Below are 17,162 nucleotides of genomic sequence, written 5' to 3'. Positions count from 1 at the left end.
CATTCAGGGGCTTTACGTTTATTATCATGCGTGACTTTCCGCATGGTTTCCTTATCAGGAAGAGTCTAGAGTAGTGACCCCGGATCTCTTCGTTCTGAGGTACAAAGGATACTGCGTTTGAATGTAGTAGGTCCCGGACGCTCTGTTGGAGTAAGCATAGTTGTTGTGCCGAGCCTTCTGTGGTAACGTATTTCCTTCTGGGGAGGGACACCATCTCTATTTGGTATCCCTGCTGTAGGACCTCTGGGATCCATGAGCCCTCGCAAATCACGGCCCATCGATCCACAAAGTTCCCTAGACTCGCCCTCACTGGGATGGTGTCAGGTTTACTGTCTTTTTGGATCCCCCTGGTGGGGGTTGAAGAGCCCTCTACTCCCCTTGGGATAACTTCAGCGGCCTGTCTTGCCCTTGCCCCTATATGACTCGGGCTGTTGCGCTGGGGTCCGAAAAAAGGTCTTCCCCTTCTGTTGCAGCTCTTCTGGGAACCCCTTCTTCCTGCCAGATGCCTTCTCGAGAATTTTGTCGAGATCTGGGCCGAAGAAAAACTGGCCATGGGGTCCGCCTTGTTTCTGGCTTTTGGCAGAAAAAAAGAGCGCTATATGCAGAGTTTCTTTTCTTTCTGGATTTTCAGCTATATCTGTGATGGAACCTCCAGCTGGAGGTTCTGACGCAGATGTGAAATCACCGCAACTCCCTATAAAATCGGTCTTACACTCACTAAACTCTTCCCTCTCCATTCCATTCTGAATACAGCAGCCAGGCTGGATCTTTTGTCCAACCACTACACTGATGCCTGCATCTCATAGGAGGCGGAAGGATTTCCTGGCCGCAAGTTCAGGTATTAGGGAGTAATAATACACCTACAGCAGTATATACAGTGTACGTGAAATACATGCAAGTAAACCATTTACAAGGGATTCCAAAAATTATGGTGCAAACATAGAAGTTGGTAAAAAAAAAGGTGGTACAAACTTTGACTAGACAGTAAGAATGCACCAAATTTATCATCCAGCACGAGTCACTGATAAATCTGCTGCATTTTAACAGTTTGCACCATAATTAAGACTAAAGAAAACAGCCGTATTCTCAGGAATGTGCCATCACGGTCCCAATATAGCCTATAAGGCTAGAAACAGACTATTTTTTCACACAGATAGATCGTCCGTGTGAAAACCTCACAGCTTGGCTTGTTCCCGTCCAGTTTCACGAATGAGTGTAAGGCATGCAATGTGCATATCAGACAACAACATGCTATTTATTAAAAGTTGAGCTTCATTTTGATAGCAATAACCCGCATTACCGCCACATGCCTCTAGTTTTGGACAATATTAGTAAGGGCTTATTTACATGGGTGTGTTTCTATTGCGCCTGAAAAACTCATGACACATACATAGGACAGCTGAGGCAAAGCCATAAGTGTGCTGTCCAATCTGTGCGGACCATTCACACTGGATGCCCCATTCTTGTCAGCGACAAAAAGATGAGAAGAGGACCTAGGCTGCTTTCACATCTGTGCCAGGGGTTCAGTTTTCCTGTTCCAATATGGGAGTAGGAAAGGGGATTCCCTGGCTGAATAGATCCATCTCAACAGCACTGAATGGACCCCATTGACCAACAGGGTCCGTTCAGTAAACCGTCATTTTACTGCATGTAGAACTTTCTTCTGGTATTTTGTGCCGGATCTACGATGGCACTTCCGACTGGAAGATCCAACCCAGATGTGAAATCAGCCATACACGATTTTTTTTTTTAATTTTTAAATGGCCGCATGAATAGCCTCATAGGCTTTAACGGGACCGTTTGCTTCTGTGGAATACATGTGAATGGGCTCCAAGTGAGTCCTAATGTGCATTTCTTGATGTGCCGACACTTTGTAACATATTTCCATTAGAAAACAACTTTAAATACAATACAGAAAACATCATCCAATAGGACTCTTCTTTTGACCCAAAGTATTTATTCCATTCTAGAAATATAGTAAATAGAGATTAGGAATCCGTGTCTCACCATTCATGTGATTGTTCTCACTAACCAGGTCTGACTGCCGGTCCTTAATTTCATTGTTAATAGAAATGTCTGGATCATAAAGTTCTTTCATGGTCGGCGCAAAAGTAACACCTTTCCTTCTTCTAACAAGGAAGCGAGCGTTCTGAATTTCATTTTTTCTGCTTGGAAAAATTTCAATGTACCTTGAAGAACAAAAACAAATTAATCCAGACTGTCACAAAGCCAGTAGGATTCATATTGGGGCAGTACATTTAGAAGCGTTCAGCTCATGAGACGGCAAACAAATATTTTCTATTTACAGAAGATGCAATTCTTTATGAAAAAAAAAAGCTACAAATGTAGTAATCAGTTTCCTAATTATCGCTAATCTAAAGACGATAAAACTCTTATTAATTCTGGATTTTAATAAAGATTACATTTAATGAAACTAGATAGCTGGTAGTATCAAAAATTCTACACATATTCTCTTTTTAAAAAACGTTGAGTAGATGTTATAAGCGTGTCTGGTTGTGGAGTAAGAGGCGCACTTTATTTTATCCATTTCTAGCGAGTTATTTTGAACCGAGCAATATCAGATGATAGGACACAAGCCACATTACCTGCAGTGTATTCTACAGGTAACCCGATTGGCACCAGCCGTAAATTTTTATGCGCCGACACAAAGTAGTTAGTGACATTTATGATTGTGTGGTTGATTGGACTCAGGAGCCAAGTTCGTGGCATTCATGAGAAATCAGCTGTGATTGCATGAATAAGGTCCCCAAAAGGGACTTCATTAAAATTACAATAAGTCAATAATGGTAGAAATAAAAACTACAGCTCACCTTGCAAAAAACAAGGCCCTCATATAACTCAATTGACAGAAAAGTCAAAAAATATGGCTTAAAATATCAGACAGAACAAAAACACTGTTTTTTTAGCTTTATTTCACAAAAGCAGGAAAGCAAAAAACATTATGCACTTAAAGTGCACGAGGAACACCGTAAATACAAACCACTAAAAGTTGTGGCATTTTTCTGCCCAAACATGCAAAAGAAGAAAGAAAATTCTCAATACATTATATATACAGCTAAAACAGGCCCTCATACAGCTACATTGATAGAAATAATAAATTTTATTAGGATTATTTAAAACTACACAACACACAGTGGGCACAACACAAACACAAAACTCATCCGAATTGTGGATTTATTCCCACAGTTTTGGATTTTTGACACTCAATATGTTTTTATGATGTTACTTATTGTATATAACACTTCCAAGGAGAGTACTTCATATAAGAGACTATGAAGATGTGAATGGTTCACGAGTGTCGAGAGAAATTGCTTTCTTGTTGTCTCTCATCAGTGATAGTTCATTCTGTTCAAGATGAATTTTAGAACAGGACATCACACAGAATCTGAAGTGTTATCTCTCAGGTGTGGGGAAATAGTCTACCCCCTGATTTGATGGGTACTTCTGATTGTACTCCGTATGCTTCAAGCTGGGGATGTCATGTCCAGCTTGGAGCAATACTCCTGCTACTCTGTATTTCACGCAGAATCTGAAGTGTTATCTCTCAGGTGTGGGGAAATAGTCCACCCCCTAATTTGATGGGTACTTCTGGTTGTACTCCGTATGCTTCAAGCTGGGGATGTCATGTCCAGCTTGGAGCAATACTCCTGCTACTCTGTATTTATGTTCTCTACGCGTTTCACCACTCGATATATGTGGATCTTCAGGAGAATCTATACTTGAGATTTAAATGGAGATGAGCATATATAAAATTGAGTATCAAAAAATAATGAACACCTCTAGGAGAGAGCAAGAATAACCTCTCAGCATTGGTTTGAGACGGATAATAGACTCCTCTAGGAGAGAGCAAAAAATAACCTCTCAGCATTAGTTTGAGATGGCTGACTTAGATATTGATGTGAAATAAAATATGTGTCCTATAGATGTCAGACCCTCATTTTCATGAATCTCTAAGAACCAGTATAGAATGACTGGACTCCTTTCATAGGGAAAGGGGGCAACTTGAACGCATGGTTTCTACGCTTGGTTTAGTATACCAGTCGTAGACCTTAGTCAGCCTTAATCCAATACAGATCCAGATTTTTGGTCTTTTTTGGAGAGATTCCAACGCTACTAAATGCAATTTTTGGAATAAGCTGATTTGTCGAGGAGAAAAGAAAAATATCCTCTTAAATGGATTCTCTATCGGGAAAAGTTTCCCTAGTCTCTATAGATGTCAATTTGATTAGTGCACCCCTAATACCCTCCTAGAGAGAAGATAGCTTAGAGAAGTATAGTTCCCTTCGCCTTGATGGTAGGCTAATAAAATTTATTATTTTAATTCAAATCACGTCTGTGAATAGGGCTTTCTATATAATTTTGTTTGACTTACGCTGCCCCCTCTGTGAATTCGTACATTGATAGAGAAATTTAAAGGGATTGTACCAGAATTTCAATTTGCCAATAAGCGGGTCTTACCACTGACACCCCCTGTGGATCTCAAAAACTAGACTCTTCCATCCCATTCTGTCGCTGCTGTTTTTTTTTCTTTTCCCCCATAATGACATCACTCTGAATATAAGGCGGGTGGGACATGTGCTGGTATTGCGCCATTCAATAAAATGGTGCTGATGGAAATACCTAAACGGATGCTGCTTTGGGTTCTCGGCAATCCCATTGAAAGCAAATGAAGCGCTGGTGCGAGGAAGGGGGGTTGCAACAATCTAGCAGTGAGGAGGATGGAGGACACAGGTCCACTGTTCTTATGATCAGTGCTGGGGTCTCCGAAGTGAAAGAGGATAACTTGAAATTTCAGTACAACCCCTTCAAACGTTTGGATCACTGTATTCTCTGAACCGTAAAACAAAGAGAGTGCTGTCTTTGACACCGTTCTCATCAGACCCGCATCATTCAGGAATTTATGGCGTATTCTATGAAAAACACCTTAAGTACAAGTTACACTCCTGTAAGCAGCGCAATGAGCAAATAGACCAAACTAATAGAATAAAAGGCAATACTAATATGCAATGTCAATTATATATAATCTGAGTAATACAAAACATTACCTGCTGCCTATTTCCTGCTTGTGTCTCAAAAGTGCTTGCTCTGCATGTTCTTCAGAAATAAACTGTACAAATGCCTCCCCGGACTTGCGCCCCTTCTGGTCATACACAAACGTTATGCCTTCATCGGTTATACCAAGACCTGTAAAGACAGAACACAGATCGTTCTACTGAAAGTTGTGAACCCCGGCTGTGTGATCAGCAATCCACTTTATAGTATAACTAGCCATACAGCACAATAATGTAGCCTTCATTCCCGCATCACCGTCAGCACAAGAAAGTTGAAACTTCATTTGGGTTGTACAAGCCACCCATTTGTAGAGTCATACAGACATTGAATCCTTACATATTAAGTACTAGCTAAAGAATTAGTGGTAGGGGGTCCTGGTTTCCTGATCTGTTCGTGGAGTCCGTTGGCTTTCCACCTAGAAAAAGCCCTGCATGAAACATTTTCTTCCGGTATTTTCTGCCGGATTTGAGACGGAACTTGCAGCACATGTGCGAATCCACCCTTAAGACCATATTGAAAAAAATAAGCTTTCGTATATATCAACTTTTAAATACAACCAATTGAAGATGGAATGAGAAACACAGAACATTTTCCACTTCACGTTTGTGTCTGAGAAGCAGCAAATGGAAGCATTTACACAATGTCAAAGTTTTTCAGAATGTTAAAAATGTAAAAAAATAAAAATAAAATAAAGTCAAAAACTATATGACTACAATTCACCTGAAAAGAAATTGACAATATCTTGTTCCGTACAGCTATACGGAAGTCCACGGAGGCGCACAGTGCCATCGCTTGGGGTACCAGCCATTGATTGTGCAGCTTGAGACGCAGCGGAGGATGTAGTGGGCGACACCGGAGCTTGCAGCCTTTGCAGCAATGACTCTGCATCTTTATGGCTCATTTCAAACACTGCAAAGCAATTTTAAAAAAATCACATTGTATAAAAACTGGATTTTGTAAGGAACTTACCCTAAAATCTCTTTCTCGTCATGTTCATTGGCTTGAAAAGGGTGCTTGAAGCACCGGAACGCGTGGCCTTACATTTTAATTGTGAATAAAGAAGAAAATATTCTAATTCATTTGGCTGAACTTTTTGAAGACAACTAATAGGAGGGGGTTCTGTGGACATCATACCCTTCTTCTCCAGAGTAAGTCTTTACTACTTGAGAGAATTCTCCATTATCATATACCATCAAAGTGGTGAATCCTATGAGCGCAGGATCTCTTTGTAATCAAGTTTAGTTCTTTCTTTGTACGGGGGTATCCTCCCTTGTGAGGACCCCTGTAATCCCTGCAGCTTTCTCCTGGTTCAGTGGATGCCATCAGACTTTGTATACAGCTTTGAACTTGGAACGTTCAAGAGCAGTACCCAAGGGGTGGGAAAATATAAGAAGGTAGGTGTAAAGAAGCATAATCAGCTCATTAACTGCAACTAGCGTTAATGCGTGCCTAGGCATCCAGCATGCTCAGAGTTGGAGCATAAAGGGGCCTGAGAAAACGGACCCATCCGCCCAACAGCAAAAAGGCTCCTGCCAAGGAGCTTCCAACGAGGCACCCATTATCTGAGAAATATGTGCCGTAACACAGCATGAACATAGGATATCTCTAGCACAGTAACCCTGTACTGCCGCGAAGCAACGCCAGTGTGAGGAACCCTCTTCGGAAACAAATGATCCACTAGTGTCTTCGGGAGCACCAGCAGAGAGCCAGGGCGACTGAAGAAGGCCACTAGAGAAAGGTAAGTTTGTGAATGACCAAGCCCACTTGTGACCGACTCATCCCATGGGACAAGACTTCATCAACGTGGGTCAAAATACCACATGCAGTAAGGTAACATGCAACAGGACGATAACGACCTTCTTTTGATGCCAAAGAACTTCTGCCCAATAGGGCCTCCCGCTTAGAAGATTGATGAGTAAACTGGGCAAGCTGGCCGTGACATTAGCAACATCAGAAAGGGGGGTGAAACTTAAAAGAGCTGGGGCCCTCTAGCAGGTGACCTAGTTGAACGTCAGGTTCCTCTAGAGTCCAGACTGTAGACACCCGGCTAGGTAGGTTGTCGTAATGACAGCACTGCTGTAGAAGGGTTAGTAAAAAGCACCCCAGGTAAATGCATGGGAGCTACCCCTACCAGAGAGAATGGCAGATGGGGACACACCGCTCAAAAATACCATTAGTATCAGCCTTCTCAGACTGTGACAATGGCCACAGCCTCCACCTTCTGCATAAAGTCCACGAACCCTGAAGTCGTCTAGGCCTAGGAAAAAAGGTATTCGAGTTGTCAAGCCAGGGTGGCTCCCTACCAAGATGTCACTGCCACCGCATGACTCAAACCAGGCACCCTAAAAACGTGGCATAACTGCCAAATTACCCCCAGACATGAGTCTTGCTGGTCCCTTTATGAAACCCTCCAGAGTCGGAAGGGCGAGCACAAAGAATTAAAATCAGTATTAGTGTATACCGTTTCACGGTCTCCTGCAAGCAATCGTACAGGAGGAACGCAGCACGCTACCAACTCTGTCTGATTAAATACTTTGTCTCCCGGACAGCGCTCTTACTTGCATAGGAAGGCTACATGGAGAAACGCTGTAGGAGCGAAGTTGTAGACCACTGACTACAGAGTACTCCTAACGGCAGCAGCCCAGATATCACGAATAGAAGAATACGAGGCCCATTCTGCCGCCAAATGGTCAGCGTCGGACTCCGCCTAGATAGGACCACTCATGCATCACCGATGACATGAGTGACCCATGTCCGCATGGACACGGCTGACTGAGCTAGCAGCACAGTCCTCCTAGAAAGAAATCAATGTTGGTTTGGTTCCGAGACCACCTGGAGAGGGATTGGACCCATAGTGAATCTGCATGTCAGACAGAGCTGACCGGAGGGGAGCGAATAGATGGATCTACCGCTCCCAGGCACCCTGTCGGAGGGCGAATCCCCCAACCTACCACTATACCTAGAAAAAACAAGACAAGATATTCTGACTGACTGGATGTTCATCGGATAGAGTGGCATGAGTGCACATAGTATGCGGCTCTGGGCGGTCCTAGCCCGCATCTGATCTTGTAAGTGGGGAAAGCACTAAGGGCTCATGTCCACGGGGAAAAGAAGAATTAAAATCCGCAGCGGATTTTAACTCTTCTCCCGCGCGCGGATCCGCACCCCATAGGGATGCATTGACCACCCGCGGGTAGATAAATACCCGCGGATCGTCAATAAAAGTGATTTAAAAAAAAATGGAGCATGAAAAAATCCGGACCATGCTCCATTTTCATGCGGGTCTCCCGCGGGGACGGCTCCCGCGGGCTTCTATTGAAGCCTATGGAAGCCGTCCGGATCCGCGGGACACAAAAATCATATTTTACTTACCCGCTCCGTTTCTTCTCTTCGGCGCCGCGCCATCCTCTCTCAGCCGCGGCCGGATCATTTTGCTTCGGCCCGGCGCATGCGCGGGGCACGTCACCGACGTCATCGTGCACATCCGCCGAGCCGAAGAATGAAGATCCGGCCGCGACGAGAGAAGATGACGCCGCGGCGAAGAGAAGAAACGGAGCGGATCGGAGGTAAGTTTATTCTCATTTATTCTCCTTTTCGGCGCTCATGTCCGCGGGGCAGGAGGGACCCGCTGCAGATTCTACATGTAGAATCCGTAGCGGGCCCGATTTTCCCCGTGGACATGAGGCCTAAGGGCTCATGTCCACGGGCAAAATGTGATTTAAAATCCGCAGCGGATCTCCCGCGCGCGGATCCGCACCCCATAGGGATGCATTGACCACCCGCGGGTAGATAAATACCCGCGGATCGTCAATAAAAGGCATTTAAAAAAAAATGGAGCATGAAAAAATCTGGACCATGCTCCATTTTCATGCGGGTCTCCCGCGGGGACGGCTCCCGCGGGCTTCTATTGAAGCCTATGGAAGCCGTCCGGATCCGCGGGAGACCTAAAATAGGAATTAAAAGCATTTACTCACCCGCAGCGGGCCGCGAAGCTCTGCTCTTCCTCACGGCCGCATCTCCCTTGCTTCGGCTCGGCGGATGTGCCCGGCGCATGCGCGCGGCACGTCGACGACGTGCCGGCGACGTGCCGCCGGCGTCAGGAATTCATCCGCCGGCCGAAAATGAAGATCCGGCCGTGAGGAACAGCTGACCTTCGCCGCCCGCTACGGAAAGGTAAATGCTTTTAAATTTCTATTTTCGGCGCTCATGTCCGCGGGGCAGGAGGGACCCGCTGCAGATTCTCCATGTAGAATCTGCAGCGGATCTGATTTTCCCCGTGGACATGAGGCCTAAAGCTGCCTCGCAAGGACACTGCAGATGGGACACCATCCGGAAGCAATGTGTCCGTGGACTTTTTGTACACAGTACTCCTTCCATATAGAAGGAACTACAGATGTCAGCAAACCCAGAGTACTGCTAATAACCAATCCGGATTCAATTCAAACACCACATGTGACCACCTAACAGGAGTGGAAATGGTAGATGATACACTTGGCAACAAACTTTGTGCACAAAGAAAGCACTGAAAGTAAAAGTAAACGCACAACTCCCTCAAAGCAAAATGAAAAAAACAAGTATATTACAAAGATGTATATAGTTAAGGAATTAAAGGCGTTGTCCAGTTGTAACCCATTGATGGCCTATACGCAGGATAGGCGATCACTAGTAGATTAAAAAAAAGGGAGTGCCGCCACAGATCCCTGCCAATCAGCTGTTTGCCAGGCCAATGTGCTCCGGAACGAAGCCATTTTTTTACAGGAAGCAGATAGCTCTGTTCCCACTGGAGTGGCCAGGTTTGGTATTGCTGAACAAGTTACCATTGCAGCGAAAGGGTTCTTTGCCTGTGATACCAAGCCTTATCACTGCAGTGAGAAAGGAGCTGTCTTGCTTCCTCTAAAACATCAGCTCAGTGCACCTGAACAATGGCCCAGCAGACAACTGATTAGCAGGGGTCTCTGGCGACAGATCCCCCAGTGATCTACTATTAATGGCCTATTATAAAGATAGGTCATCAATATGTTTACATCAAGACAACCCCATTCGCCATGACCACACCTCAGCATACAATGACGGCGTAGTAAGTGGTAGCGGTTGCTCACCTTCCACATAGCGCTGTCCCAAATACTTTTTGTGCTGTTCTAATGCTTTTACCAAATCATCTGATGTCTCAAACTCAATGACTGCATCTCCTCGTGGTTTTCCATCCCTATTAAATATGAAGTGTACGCCGTCTGCACCATTCCGTACATTGCAGCCTGTGGAATATAAGCGTATTGTTTTGATGATGATTATCCGTTCAGTCACATCCGACCTTTGGTCACTCTATGGATCAATGTTCTCCACACATTTTCTACCGGAGTATTGTTTTACTGCAGCTAAAGCAAGCAATCCAGTACTCTTTGAAGTAATCCGTGTCAAAATACAGTAAAATTCCCTTTGTGTTACAAAAAAAGGGTCCTAATAGGTGACCCAAAACAGCCATACTGCTCATTAGACTACTTAATATGCACTTTAGCAGCTGCACAGTAATTAAGCAGAACACCCGGTGTCAGGGGACAGGGATTATTTTACAATTATTTCCTTAGTGTTAGGGCTCACACAAGCGTATGCATACAGTGCCATGGGTCTCCCTCAGTGTTGTACGCATTGCAGCTCATAAGCTCTGACGGCAAAGATCGCGTACGGGCTGCGATTGGCAGTGTGATCTATATATTTTTTTAATATGAACAGAGGAAGTATGTGTATCAAAAAGCTGCCCATACGAAATGCATGAGTATATACAGTGTTTTATAAGCAGCCTATTCAAGAGCTGAGTAAAATACATGGAGAAATAGAGCATGCAGTAATTTAATTCTACTGCGTATCGATACGTAGTGTCCAACCGGCGTGTGAATGGAAGAGTGAAAGTCCACTGACCTTCAATGCCCCCATTCACCGTGTGTTACGCCTGGAAAAATACGTGTGCGTAATACGCTGTGACGGTACACCCATGTTAAGGAGTAAAGATGAGCGAACACCAAAATGTTCGGGTTCGCGTTATTCGAAACGAACTTCCCGCGATGTTCGGGTGTTCGTTTCGAATAACGAACCCCATTGAAGTCAATGGGCGACCGGAACATTTTTGTATTTCGCCGATGCTCGCTAAGGTTTTCATGTGTGAAAATCTTGGCAATTCAAGAAAATGATGGGAACGACACAGCAAGTTCTCCTCTGCCACAGCTGTAACAGCTGTGGCAGAGAAGAACGATGTTAGCCCATTGAATTCAATGGAGCCGTCAATACAGCCGACTCCACTGAATGCAATGGGCTGCCGGCGATCGCGGGATGAATTGTCGGAAAGGGGTTAAATATATAAGCCCTTTCCTGCAATTCATCCAGAAATGTGTAAAAATAAAAAATATATATATACTCACCTGGTGCCGACGGAGTTCAGCGCAGCAGGCTGCAGTTCTCCTGAACTGCTCTGAACAGCTGTTAGTAGTATTCAGCAGCCGGGGATTTAAAATCCCCGCCTGCTGAATAAGATGCCTCTGAATGGTCACAGCCTGACCAATCAGAGGCCAGCCCTCACTCACACCCATTCATGAATTCATGAATGGGTGAGTGAGGGCTGCCTCTGATTGGCTCAGGGGCAGGAGAGCTGCCCCTGAGCCAATCAGAGGCAGCCCTCACTCACCCATTCATGAATTCATGAATGGGTGTGAGTGAGGGCTGGCCTCTGATTGGTCAGGCTGTGACCATTCAGAGGCATCTTATTCAGCAGGCGGGGATTTTAAATCCCCGGCTGCTGAATACTACTCACAGCTGTTCAGAGCAGTTCAGGAGAACTGCAGCCTGCCGCGCTGAACTCCGTCTGTCGGCACCAGGTGAGTATATATATATTTTTTATTTTTACACATTTCTGGATGAATTGCAGGAAAGGGCTTATATATTTAACCCCTTTCCGACAATTCATCCCGCGATCGCCGGCAGCCCATTGCATTCAGTGGAGTCGGCTGTATTGCCGGTTCCATTGAATTCAATGGGCAAACATCGTTCTTCTCTGTCACAGCTGTTACAGCTGTGGCAGAGAAGAAGGATTTGTCTTCTATATGTTCTCAATGGGGTTGGCGCTGCTGCCGCCGGCCCCATTGAGCGCATATAGAAATGATTTCTCAGGGAAGAAAGTTAAAGTTACCCGAACATCCGAACATCGTGTGGTGTTCGTTACGAATAACGAACATCCCGAACACCCTAATATTCGCCCGAGCATCAAGCTCGGACGAGTACGTTCGCTCATCTCTATTAAGGAGCCCTTAGTTCTACTGTTAATGGTACTAAATGTGTTAAAATGACCTCCCAGTTCTGGGCAAACAAAGATGGCTGCTCCGACAACCTGACGCAAATGTCCCATTTAGATGGGACTAAAGTCGTTTAAAACGACTGCATGAGCCCCGGGGCACCGCTAAGGTAGTTAGCTCTCGTGCAGAGCGTTTAGACGGGCCAACTTCACTGCTGAATCACAGGCTTCTCACTCATTGCTTCCCTTTCTAAGAAGAGGGAAGAGCTGAGCAAGGAGAGTTTACACTCAGCGAGAATCCCAAAATGGTTTTTAGTCTGACTGGAAGTCAGCGATAACGAAAAGTGAACGTATTGTAAACAATTTTTTTGCAATTACACGGGACGATTATCGCTCATTTTCGTTTGTTTGAGCCAATTTTGAGTGATAATCATCCCATGTAAATGGTCCATAAGACAATACACGCTGCTTTGATTGACCAGTGTTACCGAAGTAATCAGCTCAGGCCAATCAGAGCAGTGTGTAGTTACTAAAGTCTACAGATGCATACAAATGTACAGTGTGCATCAGGTGGTCAGAGGAGCGGTGCGGTCATCTTTGTTGAGGCCTGCTTTAAGAGGAGCGTACATGTGGACAATAAAATACCTCTGGATGGTTAGAATTTAAACAACTCTCATTCAATGTAAATGTAGCCAATGATGATTCATTTGCTTATCGTTCATTTTGTGCAAGCATTAAAATCATTGTCGGCTCCTTCGATAATTGTGTGGTTTAAATACCGATCGTTCAGTCAGTCATTCTCGTTCGCTCGTACAGCGAATATGAACGACTGAACAATTTGCAAGCGAACGATTTATCTGCCTGCGTAAACAGACTACACGAGCGAACTCTAACATCATTCACTCATGTCAAAGATCGATCTATAAGCACCCTGACGGTGTTGGTCTTTGAAATGAAATTTCAGGATAGTACTCACTATAGTGCATACCTCAAGCATAATGGTTTCTACATTCAGCATAGTTTTAGTTTCATTTTATGTGCCACATTAAGAGTGTCAGAGTAAAAAACATACCAGAGAAAAAGTTGAGCACGTCTTCTGCGGTGCACGACCACGGCAGCCCTCTAGCACGGACAATAAACATCTTACTCAGTCCTTCGTTTACAGCCCTTGGTTCATACTCTGGTAAATCAAAGTATTTTTCAGTTTCATATGTACTGTATGGACTCTGCCGAAACAAAATGCACAGTACAAACATCAATAGCCGATAATAGGTCAAGAACTAAAAGTCCACCCGAAGTTCCTAAAAGGAAAAAAACGAAACAGGGTATTTGTTGAGAGAAAATACGACAGAGAAATAATCAAACATACAAAGACATGGCAATGGACAAATATTCAATAGATGTCATTCAACCAGAATATGCAAGGATTCCGCACACATTTGTCCATTATCGTTTACAACACAAAACGTTATAATACAACTGTACACCAAAAGTGGATCTCATATAATAAGTAACACTTCGTGTACAAATTCCACTTTATTTCCACCAGTAAATTCAAGAACATGAGTCTTATGTAATCCTCGTTAATACAGTCCGCCTTCTAAGGCCCAATGTCCACGGGCGGATTTGATTTGCGGAACCCCGCGCGGGCAAGCCGCCCATAGGGATGCATTAGCATTCGCAAAACAGTTAAAAGCATGTGGATGTAATTTTTCCTGGCATGCGGATCGCACGCATGGGAAGAAATCGCAGCAGGCTCCATTTTTCTGCAGATCCCGCAGCGCCAGTCCCATGGAAAGCAATAAGATAGCATCGCGATCCTCTGCCACAGCTGTGGCAGGGAATTCTTTTATCCCCACTGGGAGTCCCCTCATCACTGATGAGGGGACCATCGTGAAGCAGCTGCGCTTCTACAAGCAGAGCTGCTCCAGTGAACGGGCATATGAAACTTTGCCCGTTGAAGGCCTGAACACACAATTTTGCGCACATGTAAAACAAAAAAAAAAAAAAAAAAAAAAAAAAAAAAAAAAAACACAAAGCTTCAGTCACACACATTTTCCACATCCATGGAGCGCATTTTCTGGCGCACATAGGTGCGCAAAAAAAAAAAACCATGTTCATCTGACCGAGGCCCGAAGGTCCTATTATACTGGCTGATAACCAGACAAATACATTTCTATGAGAAGGTTTGGTTTGTTCCAGATTGTCACCACAAATAAACATGGCAGCAACCAAGTGACAAGTAGGTGGCCAATTTCGTCTCATCTTTTAAGTCAGGGAGAAAAAAAAAATATAGTTTAGTTTTTCCACCAACGGAGCTCTATGAGGGCTTGTGAGCTCTGGTTTTCATTTATCTAATATCTGGGAACATAACATTTTGATTGCTTTTTAGTCTATTTTTTTTCATTATGTGCACTGTGTCGATTAAATAATGTACTAACTTTTTTCTCTGGATCTTTACAAACGCAGTGATACCACATACATGCTTTTTATTTACATAGTAAGGCCGCCTGCACAAAGGCGGGTCGGACCCCACATGTGGGATTCCCGCAGTGGGGTTCGACCTAGTGCCTGGCTGGTGACCCCAGCTTAACTGTCCGGCGTCTTCTCCTCTGTACGGCACATGCGCAGTACAGAGGACACAGCGTCTTCACCGTAGCGATTGCGAATGTGCCAGCCGGACCACCACGGGAAGGACGGCTTCCATTGACTTTAATGGAAACCGGCCATGCATAGCCCATACAAAATCGCAGCATGCTGCAATTTCTCCCCTACACGGAAAAACCGCAGTCAATTTCCGCTTCTGGGCAGGAAATCATGTTTTCTCATAGCATGCTATGGGCCTAATTTGCTGTAGATTCCGGAGGCAGAATCCCGCTCCGAATTCTGCAATGCAAATACGCCCGTGTGAGGGAGGCCTAAAAGAGGGAAAGGTGGGGTTTTAGCATTTTTTTAATTTATTTTCTTATTATTTTTGTCTCACTGGGGGACTTGGTTAACAGCATTATTTATCACTCCTCTAATACACTACTATATATCAGTATAGTAATGCATTAGGAAGCCTATGAAGAGCCTCATCGGACACCATAGCTGGCAGACACAGAGACTATATTCAAGCCTCCAGGTGCCATACCAAGCCATCAGGTTACTGCGATCAAATTGCGAGGGCCTGATGGGTGCCAGAGGGAGCCCCCTCCTCTGCCAGCCTTTCATATGCAGAGGTCTCAATGACCGCGTGTAAAGGGTTAAACACTGGGGATACTAGGTTTCTTTGGTCCCCAGTGTTAGAGCAAGTGCCCAGTTGTCATTCGACAGCTCAGCACCCTCTCCATCCCAGCACAAGAGATCTGCGCTGGGCTTCTAATGCATCGCCATCAACACACATATGGCCGATCGTTAAGGTGTTAAAGTGCTCTAAAGGGCATCTTATACTTAAAGGTCTCTGTTAAATATTCACAATTTGCTACTATATATGTCACCATATATACACACACTCCTATTCGCTGATCTTATGACCTCCATTCAAGGTCTTTTCTTTGTCCCAGATAACTGGTGGGAGAGGTTACCTGTGCAGGTACGGGACACCCATCACCCAGCCTGATGCTCACTGCCCCGTTTCCAAGCTGCTGCTATCACTTGCACCGCTGAACTGGTTACATTTTACAGGAGAAGAGTTTCTAGCAGATCAGAACTATGCGCTTCCACTCCGTACCCCTGTGGGTTTAAAAGGTGACTGTGGGATCTTGAACAGCCGATCGTTCATGGTCCTGAGCAGTAGGTCCCGGCCAATCAACTATTAATGAGCTGTTCTGAGGATAGGTGATCAATAAGACTAGCCCTGAGCACCCCTTTAAAAGGATCATCCCACAAGAGGTTTTACCTGTCATTCAGAGTTCAATCGCAACCCAGGCGTGAAGTCTATGGCAGCAGTGGCTGAGCATGAGCACCACAGCTTCATTAACTTCAACAGGACTGCTGCAGATAGTGTTAAGAAAATTGTAGATCAATGTATCAGTTAATTGTTATTGCTATTAGATTGTAGACTAGGAATATACAGCATGCTGCTAGTATAAATAGGGAAGGGGTTAAAGGGGTTCTGTCATTAAAAACAAAAAATTATATACTTACCTATTGCTCCCCAGGCAACCTTACCTCTCCTCTTCTCCTCCCAAATCTTCTCCTGGATCCTCGTGTAACTTGGGTCACGTGACCTGCAGCTGCCGGATTTAGCTGGATCTGGTGATGTAACGTACATTGCGCTACATTCTGCTTCCTGCAGGTCAATGTACGCATACGTCACTAGTGACGTAGCGTTCATCGCCCAGGCAGAAAGTGCGGTATGCACGGCTAGTTTCCCTTTCGCTACGGGAAGTAGTGGGTGTACACCACTGTTGGGCCGTCCCGCCCCCCCCATTGCAAATAGTGGCGAGGGGCGGGAGCTCAGTTCCTGCTCTGGCTCTTCCATCCCCCCCCCCCCCCCCTCTGCAGACAAGTGAATCCACCCTTTGGGCTCCTTCCCATGGAAATCTGCTGCGTTGCCCGCAGCTATTAGGTTCTATTGAACCTAATAGCTCAATGCTCACGGTGCGGAATTTCGCCCCGTAAAATCTCCCGTCCTTACCCGCGACATGCTCTATTTGCCGCGGGTGTACACGTGGACGGCTTCCATTGCAGTCAACGGAAGCCGTCCGTCACGCTATCTTCCACTGTAGCACAGCGGAAGATAAAGTGAAATCGCCTCTCCGCCTACGCGTCATATGACGCGGCTGCCGCGTCATGTGACGCTGTGGCCATGTCATGTGACATGGCC

At 45.0% G+C, this 17,162-nt stretch overlaps 1 protein-coding gene across 5 annotated transcripts in view; it reads right to left on the bottom strand.

The window, feature by feature from the left end:
* LOC136573018 (G-rich sequence factor 1-like) overlaps positions 1-17,162 on the bottom strand; it is a 65,779-nt gene that overhangs the window by 9,820 nt on the left and 38,797 nt on the right. For 4 of the 5 annotated variants that reach the window (XM_066574116.1, XM_066574114.1, XM_066574113.1 and 1 more), the window contains exons 2-6: positions 13,425-13,578; positions 10,173-10,328; positions 5,794-5,982; positions 5,067-5,205; positions 2,008-2,189 (exon numbers count right to left, since the gene is read on the bottom strand). In XM_066574116.1, the coding sequence (XP_066430213.1) occupies positions 2,008-2,189; positions 5,067-5,205; positions 5,794-5,982; positions 10,173-10,328; positions 13,425-13,494 (736 nt within the window). In that variant the 5' untranslated portion in view covers positions 13,495-13,578. Of the gene's footprint in view, positions 1-2,007; positions 2,190-5,066; positions 5,206-5,793; positions 5,983-10,172; positions 10,329-13,424; positions 13,654-17,162 lie in introns of all 5 variants that reach the window. The other variant, XM_066574115.1, reaches the window with a different exon arrangement.

Source organism: Eleutherodactylus coqui, chromosome 7 (genome assembly GCF_035609145.1).
Source record: "Eleutherodactylus coqui strain aEleCoq1 chromosome 7, aEleCoq1.hap1, whole genome shotgun sequence".
NCBI classification, from domain to species: domain Eukaryota; kingdom Metazoa; phylum Chordata; class Amphibia; order Anura; family Eleutherodactylidae; genus Eleutherodactylus; species Eleutherodactylus coqui.
Note: the sequence above shows the minus strand (reverse complement) of the source record. Positions and strands in the feature narration are given on the sequence as shown.